Source organism: Nestor notabilis, unplaced genomic scaffold, assembly GCF_000696875.1.
Source record: "Nestor notabilis isolate BGI_N333 unplaced genomic scaffold, ASM69687v1 scaffold7382, whole genome shotgun sequence".
Lineage (NCBI taxonomy): Eukaryota > Metazoa > Chordata > Aves > Psittaciformes > Psittacidae > Nestor > Nestor notabilis.
In genome coordinates this window covers 58,986-76,744 of record NW_009916909.1, presented here as the reverse complement: position 1 = coordinate 76,744, position 17,759 = coordinate 58,986, and the positions used below count along the sequence as shown (strand labels likewise).

Here is a 17,759-nt window from a genome sequence, read left to right as displayed (position 1 = left end):
AGGGAAAAACATTGCTTCAGTGCCTGCAAGAGATTAAGTAACGTGTGTCTGTGTAACTGAAAAGCTCAGGAAAAGAGGGGGGAAAGGAAAGAAAGGAATTCTGTAGTTCCCAGCATTTATTCTGATTGTTTCATTTGCAAGGGCCGGCGGGGGGGGGGAGGGGGAGAGCGGGAAGATAGAGCTACTGAAGTAAATTCAGAACTAAACCATAGTTGTGAATTGCAGAATGAAGTTGGTTTTGATTTTCCAGAATTATTGGGGGTGGCGGGAGCAGAATTCTTTAATAAATCAATCCCAGCCAAATGTCACAAATCAACACAATTTTTAATCATTCCAAGCCTGATTTTTCAACTAAAAAAGCCTCAGCCAAGCAAAACTGCAGCCAGCTCTAACTGTAATCTGGCAACTGAAACTGACATTTTAGGAGGCAGAGGAGAGAGCTATTGAGCACTTCCACTCAGCCTTAGGTATTAGCAGTTCAGCTGTTTCTCTCTTTCTGGACATATCCTGCTTTAACCACTGGGTGAACCTCTGAAACACAAGAAAATTCAGTTCACTTGATGTTTTGCCAAAACATCAGGGAATAAAACCCAGTTAGAAGGTCTTGGTTAGTTTAGAATTGCAGGAGCTCTGTTTGTTTTCCTGGTGAGACTGCAGGGTAGTTGAGTCTCAAATCCAGTAAGTGCTTTTAAGTCCAAAGGGAGTCCATACTGGAAGGATGACCTTCCAGTAATATTAAGAGGTTTCTTAGTAGTGTCAGTTCCTTTTCTGTGTCTCCAGATCTCTCTGAAAACTGATAGGAAAGGCTGCCAAACCTCCCTGACCTTCTGACAGGGAGGTGTTGATGCACACCCAGTTTGCAGGAGCTCAGGAACTTTAAAACCCAAGAGACTGGGCACTGCTTTGTTCAAGACTGGTCTCTGTGAGGGGGAGAGAAGCATTTTGGACACAGTTTCCCTTACACTGCCTGAGGTCACTGAGTCTTGCAGCACCAGCACTCAGAACTACTATTACAATGATGCAAGAAAAAGCATTTTTCAGTGTTTTCCTACCCCACGACCAAATGGAAGGATGAACCTATGCTGGCCTGAGAGCAACAGCTTAGTTTTCAGCTTGTGTTTCAAAGGATCTACTGTCTGAACCTCCTCAAATTTTTCCTAGTAGCAAAATTATTTGGGGGATCTTGGCTTAAGGCTAAGACACATTTAGCATAAACTGCCACAGCTTCAGGAAGTCTCTGTGGGAGAGATTTAGGCCAGGACTGATCATCTATGAAAACGGCCCTCAATAGGGAAGGACATTTTGGTCGATAACAATAAAGGTTGTATAATCTGTACAAATTCCTTTGTGGCTCTGGCTGCAAAATAGTTGGACTAATGCTGATGGCAGTAAGAGAGGAGTTTCTTCAGTCTCGCTCGGGTAAAAAATACTTTCTCCCGGCTTTTGGGTTGTTTTTTGTTGTGGTTGGTTGGTTGATTGTTTTTTTTTAACGGGGAATATTACTGTTGTCCTCTGGACAGCTTTCCTTCTGATCCCAGCTGAAGTGCATTTTACCTCGGGTTTGTTCCCAGACCTGACTGCATGGTGACCCTGCTAGTACAGGGAAATGACAACTCCTCTCCCATCTTAAAGAGTCCTGCAGGGGAGCACGGTGTTCATTATGTTGAACTTACTGTATTTTCCATGGAAAATATGGAATAACGAGCTGGCAATAAAATGAAAATAGACCATAGACCATAAAGACTCTGGTTCCAAGTTTGTGTGACTAGGTTACACCACCAAAAATAAACAAAGAAAGAATACTCAGGAACATACCCCTGATCTCTGATATGTGCCATTTCATCAGTTAGTTTCTTTTTGCTAAATGTATCATCTCTTTCTAACTGGATTTGTTGTCCCGAAAACAGGGTCCATCGCCCAGTGTGCAACAACCAATTCACACACAGAGCTGAAGCATTTGTTTACCCCCAGTTTGCACAAAAAAGGGGTGCGAGGTGGTATCCCGCAGAGCTGGCCCCACCCCATGCCAAATTCACAGATTTAGACTCAGACTATGGTGTTAAAACAATTTAAGTTGATCTATTCCACTGCTGCCTTGTCCTAGCCTCCTCCTTGACCATGGCCACGTCCTCTTCTACATTGCTTGTTTGACCTCACTGAGACAGCTAAATGTACAAAACCTATTCACTTTTCTGGTGCTGAGTTAGTTTCAGGTTGAGGACCCAGGCCATGCACACTAGCTTTATTGGTCAAATGGTAATGGAAGCACATCCTGATCCTCCATCCTACAGCTGTGCTGGCAGGTCTCTGACTGTATGAGTTTTGCTCCCTGGAAAGTGAACCGATAAATGTGGAGCAAATCCTAAATTTGTCTGCACATAGAACACTTTATTACAGAGACAGAAGCAAGATTAAGCCACAGAAAATCACTCGACGAGGGCCAGCTCTTGTCTTTTCCTGCTTCAAGCTGTCATAACTTGGCCATGGCTTCTGGCCATGTCATTACACAAGGTCCCTGGGCTGACAGATCTGATGCTACTTCTGTTACTTCTATTGCCAACTCACCCCAGAGCTGGGCTGCATATTCCACACTGGTCTTCTTGCTGAGCTCTCTGCACATCTGCAAGTCAATGAGGATGCCCCCTGAAGAATGCTGGCAAGAATCTGCTAGTTTAGCCTGTCCAGGAGGTGTAAGCAGGGGATCTTTTGATCTGGAGGGGGACAGAGGAACTCTCTCTCTCGAGGAATTAGGGAGGCTGTGTTTAAAATGCTTCTGAGGCTTGTTCCTCTACCCTTATTACATGGGGTGCTGTCTCATGGCAGAGGTCATTCCTCAACTTTTCTTGTTCCTTCCCGGTTTATAAGGCATATTTTACTCCTCTTACTCCTAGGTCAGGAAGTGTGTCACAAATTGTCTGTCTGTCTAACCATTTAGACTTGTTTGTTGCCTTAATGCATGCAGCAGAGGAAAGTTCTAGCCTTCAGATAAAGAGATTCCCTGATACTGCTAACATTTAAGCATTAAGGATTCAAGCTTTGATACTTTCTCTATTTTCAGAACTGGTCAGTATCCCAGTTCTGGAGCTGAACAATAAAGATACAGGAGTGCTAAACATCTTATTTCAAGCAACAAAGTTTTGTGTACCTGTGTCATTGTTATAATCTACCTGCCATTTGAGTGCCACGAAAAATTCTCTTTCCACTTTCCATTAAAACCTGATGTCACGCGAGAATCCAGATCAAAGTACATAGTATTTTTTTACCTTCTTACATTGCTTTAGCCACTTCGATGGACTTGGCTGTTTCGAGGCGAACGTATAATGCAGATCTTAGAGCTTGAATTTGAAAGGAACAGGCTGATAGGTTTACAATATTTCATCTTGAAAATGTTAAATATCACTTAGGGGTCCCACCCAAATCAAAATTCTTGGGTTTAAAATTAGCACCTGAACGTCATCCTATAAATCCACCTCATTATGGCTTTTTTTCCCCATAAAGTTTACTTTGGGAACCATTAGTAGTTCACAACCTCAAAATCATTCATCAAACCTCAGAAAGCTTGACAGAATATAACCAGATTATTGTTCTGATTTATTGTAAGTTGAAACCAGTTCTGTATACATGTATGCAATCCTGCACAGGAGCTACTGGTTGGTTTGTTCTTTTTCTGCAGAGTTGGTAGGTTGGGATGCAGTTTGACACCTTATCAGCAGCCATTGCTTCTATACCTCTCCCTTAACTCGCTTCTAACCTCAGTACTATTCTCAGTCTGAGGCACATGTCAAATGAAGGGTTTATGACAAGTTACTGTGAGGCTAATTGTCTGATTGCAGGACATAAATGTGTAAAGCACTGTGTGAGGTCTCTTTGCCAGCTGCTTCTGAAGGTACTCACACTGCATACTTGGGCATGTTTATACCATTGGCTCTGAAAGACTGATGTTACTGCATTGAAAGGGACACCTTAAAGCCATAGAAGTGTCATTTCCACTTTGGAAATGCCCATTGCAAGTCACAGGTGTCTACTGTTCTAATACCACTTTTGAAATTCCATGTTCTGCCCTTATTCCCCATGTGCATGACCATCTGTTTGGTTGAAATTCAAATCAATAATTCTATGACAATGCTTAGAGATAATTCTCTTATTTGGACTCATTATCATGCAAGGTGTTTGTAACTTCATTTCTAAGCAAGGCATTACTTGCAAGAAATTCACAGATTGTCGGAGTATCCCAGCAGATTCAGACTTTGTCAGGTATTGGTGGTGTGTTCATGCTACTTCTCCTAATTTAAGAATAAAATACACCTCTTTAAAAGAAAGAAAAGAAAAACTGAAAACTGGCATTACCTGCTTTGGAAGTATCATTTTCTCTGACATCTAAAAGTTGTGTCTTTCCTGACACAACTCTGAACAGCTTCAAAAAAAGTCCAAGAATGTTTCCCACCGCAAAGCCAAGCCCTCTGTCTTCCACCAGTTCTGCTGTCTTGTGGAACCGGGTGCCAAGAATTCAGATTTCTAGTAATATGTAGATCACTAAAAAATCCGGCTGCAGCAAATGATTATTAATTCAAGTTCAGTTTTGTGTTTGTATTTCACTGACACCGTTTCTAAGCTGACATCCTACTTTGAGTTTTCACTTCTATTACCACTCAAGAACTATATTAAGCTGGATCTTCTGAAAGGATTATGATGAGTTGGATCCACTTGCTGCTGTAAGGATCACATTTGTCTAACTGACACCTAATCACATCTCAGTCCAGGCTAGATTCCAGAATCAATAGTGTAGTCCCAGCTGAACCATGTGTGCAGAAGTATAGAGCAGCTGCTGTATTGTACAAATGTGAAGACACTATGGAACAGGACTTGCCAAAATATTCTAGTTCTGTGATTCTTAGCGTAGTCAAAAACCTCCTTGTGCAGCCATGAAACACATCTAGACCCAGGTTTTTACCTATTTAAAACTTTAAAACACTTTATTATGGTTGTAGGTCAGCAGAAGCAGCCCGCCAACACTGGGCATCTCCGGGAGAGCCCACATTGCACTAGAAACATGCCTTTGTTCTGCCTAGCTCCATTTGCAAAACTCCCACATATGATTTGTGCAGAGCACAGTGTCCAAAGCCTTCAGTCTTACTTGCATTTTAAACATGATGTTGCTCTGGGATTAACCATTTATTTTACAGAAATGACAGCCAAAGCACGAAGTTGCTCAGAAACATGCTGAAGATAATGACAAAGAATTTGCAGTAGGGCAGGGGCTTCAGCTTTGCTTCCCAGATAGTGGTCTCCCCACAGAGGTGAACTTCTCATACTGAGAGGACTAGCTGAAGATCACTTCTTACAGGAGAGATTTTCTCCTTATTAATGCACTTCTAGGTGTCTGGGTTATTCTGTCACTGATTTATGAGAGGAATAAGTCTTTCAGAGGAGTCAAGTGAAATCAGAGGGTCTTATTCTGCTCAAAGATCACAAGTATAAATATCAAGTGACTCCACTAAAGTCAGGATGAATTCCTCCCTGTTTTTCACCACTGTATCCTAACTCAGACTGTCACTAAGATAAATATTTTATAGAGGAGAATAGGGCAAAAGTGCTGGGTGGTTTCACTGTCAGAGGCCATTTGTGCTGTGGCTAGGGGTTGCTCAGCAAATCACTTGAAACCCATCCTGATAATTAGTGGATGTTTTCTTTGTTACCTTCTCTCCCTTGACAGATGTGCAATATGGCAAGTTTTGACATGATGCAGATGTCTGGCCTGCACGGCCTGGGAAGGAAGAAATGTTTCACAGCACAAAACAGAGACTTTTGTCACTGCCAAGCACTTTGGTCTTTTCTGACCCTCTCAGTTCTGGTTTCCAAGCATTGCAAGGATTCAGCATAGCGAACGGTTGCCAGAGATGGGGAACAGTAGCATGCTGGAAAACAACAGGGCTGTGATTTAGCAAGTGAAAGAAGAGAAAGAGAAGCATAAGAAGAGCTGTGCTGATTCCTTAAGGAAAACCTCTGCTGGTGCCGTTGGATAGAAAAGGTCTGGGTGCCTGTGAAGCTAATGCTTTAGTGAAAGTAAAAGCTCTGTGGTGGCTGACATGCAATATAAATAATGTGCTCAAAGGAGTCTATAAAGGGCAGAGCTACCTTTAATAATCTATTATGTGTTATCAGCTGCCCCATTGTACCTTCTGCCATGGTGGAGGTTGGGTGCGGTCCAGCCAAGCATCAGCCACTGCTAGTTCATTGCCAGGTCATCTCTAGGGAGGAAGTGTTCCCTGTTTACAGGAAGTGCAGGACAAGGGCTGGAGTGCCAGGCTGAGCACCAGCTGAGGCCACCACCGCTCATGGAGGGGGGTGCCACTTACCCAAGGCCCAAGGATGCTGTGTTTTCTTTTCAGGCATGTCCAGCTTTTAGTGTTGCTTTGTTTTTCTAGTGGGTTTAAGCCACAGGGCTGGGGAGGGGAATCATGCACCTGGAGTACCTGTGGCTGAGCCTGAAACACGGACTGGCTGCGCAGGTTTGTGTAGGTGCCTCCAGCAAGAGCAACCCATCCATCTCAGCACATCTGGGACATGGCGAGTAAAAACTCCCTGTCAGGCTTTCCCTAATCCCTACTCTGCTTATCCTGACCCAAGCTGGGCCAGAAGATATTCCCTGAAAGGGAGCCCAAAGCCCTGAGTGGTCCTTACTTCCTGCCCTCCCTTCCAGAACTAGACCTGCCTCAGCACTATTGCTCTGTGGGCACCTCCAGGAGCAGTGGTTGAAGGTGGGAGAGTTTTGACTCTAGAGCTGCTGAGGACAGAGTACAAGCCTTCTGCACGGAACCAAAAATCCTCTTACCCTCTGCTATGTCCTGCACCACACCAGTGCAAGGAAGAGCAGAATTCATATTGAAACATTTGTGGTACGAGGAAGAACCTTCTGGCCTTGGCAGGCCAACAGCTTTGCCTTGGAGTGTGAAACGTGATCATCCCTGCGTTAGCTTGCCTTGTCAGGCGATGTACATTATTAGCAGACATCATGTCTTTCGTGCCTTTTTCAGACTTCAGCTGCGATATTTGTCTTGATGACCTGCCATAGCAGGGAACGCACGCTAAACACATGCCGCACTAATAGGCATTTCCCTTTATTGGCTTTAAACGCATTTGGACTCTTAATTTCCTTCAGTAATGAGCCTTCCTTTTGCAGAAAGACTAAAAAAGCCCCCTCATTTACAAATAGATAGAAGAAAGAAATAATCAGTTTAATAAAGCAGGGTCATTCAGCACCCCCCTGCCTTTCCCACGTACCATCCCCGCAGCGAGGTCATGTGATCGGAATTTGTTGCAGTGAAGACGTCACTGGCTGAGAACGCCGGAGCTTGAACACTCTGCGGGGCACGTACGTGAAAGAAGGCCAGGGTGGGATGTGGCGTGTAGAAAAAAGATGCATTCGGTCCATTTGGTCCAATATCAGAGGGGTTCTGGGGGGCTGTGTGTGGCTTTTTTCTCCTTCACCTCTGGATGCAGGGAATTTTATGTATGTGGGCTTTGCATAACCCAACTGTGCCCCTTGCACCCAGTACCCTATATCCACTTACGAGCTAAGATGCCCATGACACAGGAATCAGAATGCGCACAGGCTGGGGTCTGTAGATGGGAAGGCTGTAGCAACAATTTACTAGTCCTCTGTAAAATAAGCATATCTGATTCCATGTGTCGATCTCATCATCACTCAGCTGGCTTCAGGGAGGTTATACTTGTAGAGGACGAACCTCACAGAGAGAGAAAAACTGTTGGTACCTTCCCTAGGTAGTTCCTACAAACCTTCGCCGCTGACTCGGGTCAAATGATCGCCAATACAATCACCAGTACCGACAGAAAAGTACTTAGGGTTAAGACTGACATTTGTTTCAGAGCTTTGGTGGATCTAGACCTAACTGAACTCAACACCACCGCCTCTCTCTAGTAAAGAATTGAAAGAATCACCTTTTAGCAATCTAGAACTGTGGTTTCGCTAATGAATGAATGAAACATCCTAAGGAAAAAGACATTATATCCCCACAAAAGGCAGTGCAGAAGTGCCAAGAAACCTGGAGAGTTCATTTGCTTCCTATTGCCACTGTGTGGAAGCAGTGAATATGGTGAGCCACGTGTTGATAATTACTGGTAACACCAGCTTTTAATAGCAGTTGTTCCACTGTAGGAATGGGAGCAAGGATGTGGTTTCTAGCCTCTTCTACTGCTTTCTTCATCTTGTGGTGGCAGTTTGGATCAAATACTGCTTTGATCTTACTTGCAGGCACTTTTGAAAGTGCAAAAAATTTCCAGGAATTAAGTCAGGGGGCTCTTTGGCCCTTCAAGTATGTTGGTGGTAGTTAAGTTGCATCGTCTCATTTGCAGTTTGCATCAGATGCAAAGAAAAAAAGAAATCAGGATCTCTAGGATCCTGTTAAAGACAGTGTCAAATGTTCTGTTCTTCTGTCCTGGCCCTTGCCTCCCTGGTACTCCCACCAACGTGGAGGTGGCAGGGGGATAATCCAGTTGTCGTTTACTGGTTGCTGCCACAGTGGTTATAAAACCTGAGCACACCCTGCAGTCTGTTTCTGGAAACCATTCAGCAAGGTATCCTTTGCCTGACCTCTGAGTATTATTAGCTTGGATCATCTTTTATGCTGGGAGACAAATTATGTGTTTGCTTCAAATATGCACACAACAGAGGATCCATAAATGCTTGTTCATACTGTTCTTTACACTGAAAGTATGTTGAAACCTACTTCCAAAAGAAACCAATATACTCCAGGGAATCTTACTCCGCGTGGCTGGTGACGGTGTGTTGCACTCTTGTGATTAGTGATAAGCCACACAGTCTCTTTCTCCAGAAACTGCGCTCTGTAATACTACAAGTTTAGAAGTCCCCTGTCCCTGAAGGAGGTGCTCAGGAGCTGTCATGGGGGACTCTGGCTGTCCACATCACACTTGCTTTGCCCTGGAGATGGGTTCAGTCACAGGATTCTCCCACTGCCCTGCTCCCTACCATATGATTAACGTGGTGGGAACCCCTGTGGCACTAGAGGTGCATATCTGAACCCTACACAAGTGCTTGCTGCTTCAGGAAGGTGTTGAGTTGTTTTTGACTGACCAACAAATTTCTAGCACAGTTACAGTGCCTGAGCAGATTCAGTTGCATGGCAGAAATACATTGTAAGCCTGTCCTGACACGATCATACCTTATAGACACTGTGATGGTTCTACTCCACTGGCATGTGAAGGGACATTGCCAGCACATCTTAGCAACCTAACCAGCTGCATTTCAGGTGTATAAAGAGCCACTTGATGGAAAGGATGGGTACTCCACAGTATCGTAGAGCATAACTGAGAGTTCCAGGGATACATTAATATAAATACCTAATAGGAAAGAGCACTCCCCCTCTGCCCTCATGATCACTGCTGGAGCATAGGCCATGAAGCAGAAGGCAGGTGAGATTTATGAGCCTTTCTTTAGGATGCATGACATGCTGTTCAGATTCATTGAAACAAACTGCAGGCAATCTGATCCTTACTGGTGCAGAGGGCTTGGCTCACGCAGTGGAAGTGACAGACCTTAAGTCTGGATTTCCAGACTTCCAGCAACTGAGCTTTCTTTTTCCTTTTTTTCTTTTTTTTTTAGGCAGTTGCTGGCTCTAAGGGAGGAGACAAGACATCACTTGTGTGTGGCCAAGCAATAGGCATACAGCCAAGCGTCCTTATGTGAACAAAAATACATGGTCTTCCTAGATCTTTATTATAGTAACCTTGGCTGGGTATTTTTGCCACTGTTAAATCCCCCAGCTAAATTCTTACATCTCACTAGAGCTGACTGAACAACTTCTAAAAATCCTAAAGAATTGATGTGATCACTGCTGAGGAAAGGGGTAGAATGTGCTAGGTCATTTGAAGGATAGGTGTGGAATTAAAAGAAGGGCAAGTATCTCTTTGAGAATTGCACAGTCAAGCTAGACAAAATACAGTATTTGCCACTCTGTGAATCATGTTCTATGAGCTCTCACACCTGCTTTGTGAGTGCTCCCTCACTTCCAATGCACATAGCATCTGTGCTCAGACTTGTCCAAACCTGTGCTATGGAGGGGTCATACATAGTAGAGACTTGTGTCTTGGTTTGAGTAACAAAAAATCAACAAAAATAACAAAAAATAGCTAGTGCTAGTACAGTGATCAGCTCAGCTTCTCTCTTCGTTGATGGCTTCATCCTCTGCCCAGTCAAAGATCCTTTTCCTTTGAGGTCAAATGCAAACATCACTATAGGAGCAGGATAACCAGAGAGTCTGTATACTCCAGAACACCTTTTCCAGATGTACCGATACACGTTCACAGCGAAGGTAACTATTAGAGTGCATCTATGGAGTTTCTCCCTACTCCATACTTATCAGCAGCTCTGCTTATTACAATGTAACTGGTGCTAAGTAAAAGAGTTGCACTTGTCATTCTGCATTTATTCAGTCTATTTAAGGTTAGACTGCCCCAGAAGGCCCATTGCTACCTCTGTGGTGCTAGCTAACTGTTGGAATGATTACAGACAATTGCTGGAGGAGCAGCAGATAATGTGTCTGCAGTCTGCTCTCATTCAGCCATATCATTGCCACAGGGAAGAGAATTAGATGAGGATTACCATGTCCATTCAGGTACCACCAACTCTGGGACTATTTCTCCTCTTATTCTCCACACCCACACTTTTATGAGCATCTTCTATTGCACTTAAGTTTATTGTTTGCAGAAAGTTTATTTAGCAGTGCTTTTAATGAACTAAAGAAAAAATCAATTAGCAGAATAAAGAAATACAAGGTTTTGAATTATTTATGACTCCTATATTGCTATATTGTTACAGATTATATATGCAGATTTATATAATTTTGAATTATATTCTATATAACTACAATGGTTAATTTTATAGAAAATCTTAGCCCGGTTGGTATAGTTTAAGGTAATGCACTTGTCATGGTGTCATCTTATTGGTGACTTTATTGTCTTAATGAAGCAGTTTATTTTTCTGTTCTCAAATGTCTAGTTGGAAGGTTTCTCCAATAGTGGCAGTTTACCAACATCAAAAGCAATCTACATAATCTCTTGGAAAGTGCCAAAACATGTCCAGGTGATTTTCACAGGGTGCACGGCAGCTTGCACTAAGATAAAAGACTTATTGTGCAGTGATGGTAATTTTTTTTTATTCCTGAAAAGTTTGTTCTGTGGGTAAGACCTTGCTCTGCATTACAATTACTCTCTCTATTGTCCTCTTACAAAATTTACCAAAACCTGTTATGCCTCAGAAGTCATCATCTGCCACCTATCCCTGCATCCTTGTTGATTTCTTCCAGGCACCTCGCAGTGGGATTAGTGAAGACAGAGCCACCCAGGGCACCTTCACCTGGTGACCAGTTCCTGGGAACAGTTCAAGTCTTCAGGAGCTAGGATTGCTAGGAGACCACAAGAGCAAAGACATATAAAGTGGATGAAAGGATGTGAATTCATTGGCGTAAAATATCAGGAAAGGCGTAGTGCCCAGGAGCTCTATGACAATGTAGAACAGTCCCTGAGTGCTGCTGGAGTGGCTGGAGACGGGCAGATTGGAGTGGGTGGCACAGACATGTCTGTGCCCATCGCATATGCAAATGAGACCCATAACATTTTGGGACTTCTCTTTAAACACAAGGCAGTGCTGCTGGACTACTATAAACGAAGCCCATACATCAGTTCAGCAATATTGAAGGTTTTGCTACTCTACTCTATGAGCCTTTAATAATGCCATTCACAATGATTATTGCTCTTATATATGGAAGCGTTCTTCCCAAATTATAATGTGTTCTTGCATTAACATAATGCAATCATTTACCAGAGAGACAGAAAAGGAGGGAGTGACTTAATTTTACGTCTGATGGGGCAAACAATTTCACACTGCAGAAAGGTGGTGTGAGTAAGAAGAGAGACTGGCTAAACTATTAATAAGCCCCCTGAGCTGCTGCTGTGTCTGCCTTGCTCTTGCGTTCACTTGTGCTGAGGCCCCTTTGCTGTTGTGGCCATGCTGCCCACACTGAAAACCTGTAGCCAGGAATAACAAACAAGAGAAGACAGCGGTGAGGAGCAGTGGTGCTGCCCAGCCCTCTGCCCGGCCGCGCTCAATGCACTGGCCAGCTCGTGAGAGCTCCTCCCTCTGCAGGAGGGAAGCGCTGGTGCCACAAAAGAAAGGCTGCAGGCTGCACGTGCACGGGAGGCACAGCCCTGTCTGCAGCTTGGAGTGAATACACATACCTAGGGAGTTCTCTCCCCTCTCCCTTTCCTTCCTCCCTCCTCCTTCCTTTCTCCTTCCTCCTTCCTTTATCCTCTCCTCTCCTTTTCCCTTTTCCTCTTCCTTTTTCCCTTTCACTTCCAAAAGAAATGTGAGTCTGCTTAGTGGCCTTGGGAGTCTCTTGTCTTTATTGCCTTCCCACTTACCTTAACCCATCTTTGCCCAGCACTGACTTTGAAGCTCTGTTATTTGTTCACATCTGGGATCCCCATGTGGGAGATTAGATGAGGCCGAGCTGTGAAAGCAAATTAATAATATCTCAAAGGAAATGAGAACTAAAGAAATCATATTGTTTGTAACCAATTGCTACAGTATCTAACTTTCATTTCTAATGAGCACTGAGACTTTAGTTTGATTTTATTACATCCGTTTTGAGGGGCTGACTAGGGAGGAACAAAGCAGTTCTTTGGGCTTTTTGCTCCAGACTAAGCTGGAATATTAACCCTTTGGAGAAGCTTGAACAAGTTCAGTTAAGTTCCCACTGCCACTGCTCCCTTCAGATCCTTCTACCTGCCTGAATGGTTGCTGTTGAACCTGGTAGCAAACAAACAAAGCTTTAGAAATCTTGCTATCTATGCCTAACAGTTCTGCAGGGATTCCCTGCCCCCTGACTGGTTATCTCTGGGCAATCGTGGGTTTCTTATGTCTGAGCAATAGCAAGTGTCTGGGAATAACACCAGTGAATCAGACTGTTCTTTCCCTCTGCAGTGCCTACACGGAGCCCTACAAGGTGTGCCCAGTCTCTGTCATACCGATGGAGGTTGTCACATCAGATGAGGAACAGAAGAGTTCAGAAGATGAGGAGAGCAGCCCTGGTGATCCCAGCCTCATCAACAAGGTAAAAGAGCAGAAAACGGGGAATACATGAAACCTGGAGAGGGAGAAACAATTTGCAGAAGGACCTGGATTCTCAGGTGTCTCTGCTGTTTGCCTGGTGCTTATTTAGAAATGCCAGAGCCATCATACCTTTACTCCGCAGTGCTCTAGCAGCAATTTACCCCTACAGCATGTGGCAAAGCCAAAGAACAGCCGTCCTGAGATGGACAGTAGTGGCAACGTAGCTAGCAGGAAAGACCTGACTTGAATGTCAGGAAAAGGTCTCACACAGAGTTAGCTGCAATCTATCTATCTGGAGAATTTTAGAACTACACTGAATGAAATAATAACAAATACGCTACTGGGACCAATTCTGCATTGGCTGGAAAATGGAATAAATTGTGTAACAGGTCTCAGCCATCTCAAAATTCTCTCATCATGGGAATATGCACTCATGTTTGAGTTTATTTTACTGCCTTCTGATGAATAAAACACCTCTTAAACAAATTATGGAGAAAACCACAGAAATGTGACAACAGCCTAAGACCATACAGGGCTGTTCTAACCTCCGGTAAGCAGACTAACAGTTCAGTTGTTAAAGAAATGGCATCAAGTAGTTTTAGGCACAAGTTTATCTTTGTTTTTCAGAGATTTTGTGTGCGTGTTCTTAAAACCTTGTATGAGCCTAACAATCTGTGTCTCTGAGTACAAGCACCCAGAGCATAGCCCATTCGGTATGCATGATACAGATGGGTATGTTCTTCTGAAGTCTTCCAATTTGATCCCCAGGAATGAAGGCTGCATAAGAAAACAGCAAATGCTGATTTCCTACACCTTTCTCTGGCATTCATTTTGGCCTGGTCTCTCAGTGTCAGCACAGCACAGCTGTAGCTTCCTGATTGTAGACGGCTTGTGTCTGGTCACAGGCATGTGTCAGAGCCTTCAAAAGTCTGTGCAGATGGCGCTCCAAGACCAAACAATGGCTACATAAGAGTCAACTGTGTCAAGGAGAAGTGTAAGTATATTGCTTCTAGACAGATTGGATCTCTTCAGCATTTCTAGAATGCGAAGTGTTACTTAGGGGCAAGTGTAGAGAGAGTGGAGTAGAAGTTTCTCCTCACCAGGACACCAGTTCTTGAGAACACAAAAAGAAACTGCAAGTGGAATGACAGTGAAGGGCAAATGAAATTGCTGTTCTCTAATCTCCGAGGGAGAATAGCTTCCTTTGATTTCCCTGTGTGTCATGTCACTTTTAGGTCTACCTTGCAAGGTGCTGAGCTGCCTCTGGTACCAGTGGAAAAGGCTGTGGTTTGATGTCCTTGCTGACATGAAACAAATGGAGCAATTCCAAGCATTCCTTATCTTTTTTTCCTCTAAGATTCATAATTGGTTTTGGTTGTTTGTTTTCACACTGTTTTTGAAAGGGGAAAGTCTTTAAATTTCTGATATTCCCTGTTAAAAATATTTTTTATTTCAATTCTATTAGCTGACAAACCATTAGTATTTATAGAGCATACACCTGTGTGTTATCCAAGCTGGTCAGGTTTCTTAGCATTTCTTAGTTGTGATGCCAGTGGAAAAATGACAACAAAATTGTGACTTGAGTTCAGAAGGGAAATATGTGCAATCACTATGCACTTGGAAGCAAATTCAAGGCTACTAAAACCAATTTTAGTGCCTTTTTTGTAGGGTTTTACTCATGCCACTAGGAAATGATGGTTTTCTAAATGTCTCCCTTATTGCATCTCACACGTTTTAATTGTTCTGTTGTGCTGGGGTAACCATGCAGTGCACTTGGAGAACAAGGATGTGCTTCAGAGTCTAGCTGGAGGTATCCCTCCCACTCCTCAGGCAAACACAAACTAAATGTCTGTACATGCCTGATAGAGATCATCAGACAGGTCTGGTTGGTTGGTTGGCTTTTGCATCCCAAGATAATTGTCAGCAAGGATCACAGTACACAGGACCAGACTTCCACAAGCTCCTGGGGAGCTGTCTTAAAACATCTACATCTGAGTGCAGGCTGTATTTCCAAGCTGGCTGATGAATTAGTGCATGTGACCATTCACCCTTCTGAGATGCAGGCCAGGAAAGTAAACGTAATCTCATCTGCCTGTTATACATGCTGCCTGTAGGAAGATGAGCCATTCTGCAATCTACTGGGCTCTAGCTACAGACTCTAAAAAGATGTTGGAGGAGCAATAATTTCATCCCTGGATGACAGGCTGAGAGAGCTGGGCTGGTTCAGCCTGGAGAAGAGAAGGCTCCTCAAGAGGAGACCTTAGAGCAGCTCCAGTGCCTAAAGGGGCTACAAGAAGCCTGGAGAGGGGCTTTGGACAAGGGCCTGTAGGGGCAGGCCAAGGGGAATGGCTTGAACCTGCCAGAGGGGAGATTGAGATGAGCTCTGAGGCAGAAGCTCTTCCCTGTGAGGGTGCTGAGGCGCTGGCACAGGGTGCCCAGAGAAGCTGTGGCTGCCCCATCCCTGGCAGTGTTCAAGGCCAGGTTGGACACAGGGGCTTGGAGAACCTGCTCTAGTAGTGGAAGGTGTCCCTGCCCATGGCAGGGGCTCGAACTGGATGAGCTCTAAGGTCCCTTCCAACACAAACCAGTCTGGGGTTCTACGATTCTATGGATAAGTCATTTGCTTAGTAAGCCAAGACAGGGGTCTGTGCTTGTATGTAGAACCAAGAAGAGATCTAGAGATGAGAAGTGGCACTGAGACACCTTTGTGCATCTTTGTTCTTGTAGCTTCACTAGGGCAAGCATCGCTTTGGACAGACTAAAGGGGAAAACATTCAGTGCAGGGTTCTGACATCAAGGATGCCAGCCACAGGACTGTGATACAGGAATCTCCCAAGGTGCCATGCAGCCCACAATGGTTTTCCTGCCCTACTGCTCCTGCCTTCTTTTATTGACTTCTCATGCAAATCTTCTGTGTTCCAAGGGAACATTAGCTGCCCTGTCAAAACCTGTCTCTAAAATTACAAAGCACAAATAACTTGTCCAGCTTCCTGATGAAGTGATGTATCCCTTGCAGCAAAATCCTCAGGACAACACAGAGTGGCCATACTACATGGAAGAGTTCGGAAGCACTGTCACTTGGGGAGAATTGAGAGACATGTTGGTCTGGATGCCAGAAATAGGACCATGGATTTTTAAATGAGCTAATCTTGTTAAAACAGCTGTTGGAGGCTGGCCTACTAAGAGCTGAATTTGGATTTTAAAAATAGACAAACGTGCACCAAAAAACCCCAGAACCTTCTGGGGTTTGTGGGTTTGATTTCTAGTTTTCTTCTCTTCAGGGAAACTTAGTTTAAATAATGGCATGAAAAAGCCTAGATGATAAAATCTCCTCCCTCTGTTCAGATATATGGTTTTCATTTGCATTGAGCTGGATTCTACCTGCTGCCTTTCGCTGTCATCAATGAATCCCATGCATTCCATGAACTTCAGCACGCTTTGGTTCTTCTCAGCTGCTTTCTCCTAGTCTGCTTGCTGTAGAATCGCAAGGCTTGCAGTTTGCAGCAGAAATCCTCTGATGTTTCTTTTTAAAGTCCATTTTAAAAAGTAAATATAATTTAAAAAATAGCTTTGTACACACATTTCCTGGTATTGTTTCAACAGCTCATCTCCTTTGAATCCCTGCCCCTGTGGGGACCAGATTCAGACGAGTGTGGAGAGATTGTCAGGGCCTGCTGGAACCCCTGTTCTATGAACAATTAGAATCACAGCCAGAAATATATGTTGAGGTATTTTTTACATTATAGGCTTTATTTTAAAGAGCAGACAAAGAGGGGCTTTCATCTCTACTGTGTTACAGGAATTTTTATTACTAAACACCTATTTGGAATGGGGCAGGTATAAAAATGTAAAACAGGAGGTGGGTTTTGAGTTTTTTGCCCTTATTCCGCTGGGAGTGCCTCAGCCCTGGAGGAGCTGGGCATTTGTCATCAAAAGTCACCTGGTGCTTTTGATTCTCCTGTATAAGACTAACAGGGAAAACTCACTCTTTCTGGTTAAATAAGCACTTTATTATCTTCTCTTCAGTCTGCTGGCGTATTACAACAACCCAGAGAACTCAGAGGCGGGGAACGCTGTAGGTGTTCTTAACTTCTGTGATTGTACTCGGTTATACTATAAAAAGCAATGCCCCTCATTCACACTATTGATGGAGATTCACTCTTTTTTTTCCTCCTGCTAAGCTAATTTAGAAGAGCTCCTGGGCCATCTCTCATTCATGTATCTTTTACATATGTTCATTTAATTAAATCCCTCCCAGTTGATCAGAAGGTGACCCATGGCTTTTCTGTACTGGGCTCTCAAGGTTATGTGATGGCATCTGAGCTGCCTGCAGAGAGGAAGACAAAAATACATAAAAAAAAAAAGGGGGAATTAGGGATTCCAGTTAGAAAAAAAACCCTTGTATCAAATAAACCAAGGACTTTATCTCCAAGCTCTCAGCTGTCACTCACTAGACAGATGCTCAAAGTCCAGGACGTAGAGCCCCAGATTTCTCCTTTCATCTTTGAGCTGGATTCAAACCTGAATTTTGTGATTGTCTTTTACTGCTAAAGCAGATAAATCCACCTTGGACCCACCCAGCTAACAAGCATTAAAGGAATTAAAGGGGAAA

The 17,759-nt window shown here is 43.7% G+C and overlaps 1 protein-coding gene across 1 annotated transcript in view; it reads left to right on the top strand.

Moving 5' to 3' along the window:
* The window catches only part of FGD5 (FYVE, RhoGEF and PH domain containing 5), a 77,949-nt gene that overhangs the window by 8,673 nt on the left and 51,517 nt on the right, over positions 1-17,759 (top strand). The window contains exon 3 of the mRNA XM_010024816.1: positions 13,019-13,148. Within this exon, the coding sequence (XP_010023118.1) occupies positions 13,019-13,148 (130 nt within the window). The remainder of the gene's footprint in view (positions 1-13,018; positions 13,149-17,759) is intronic.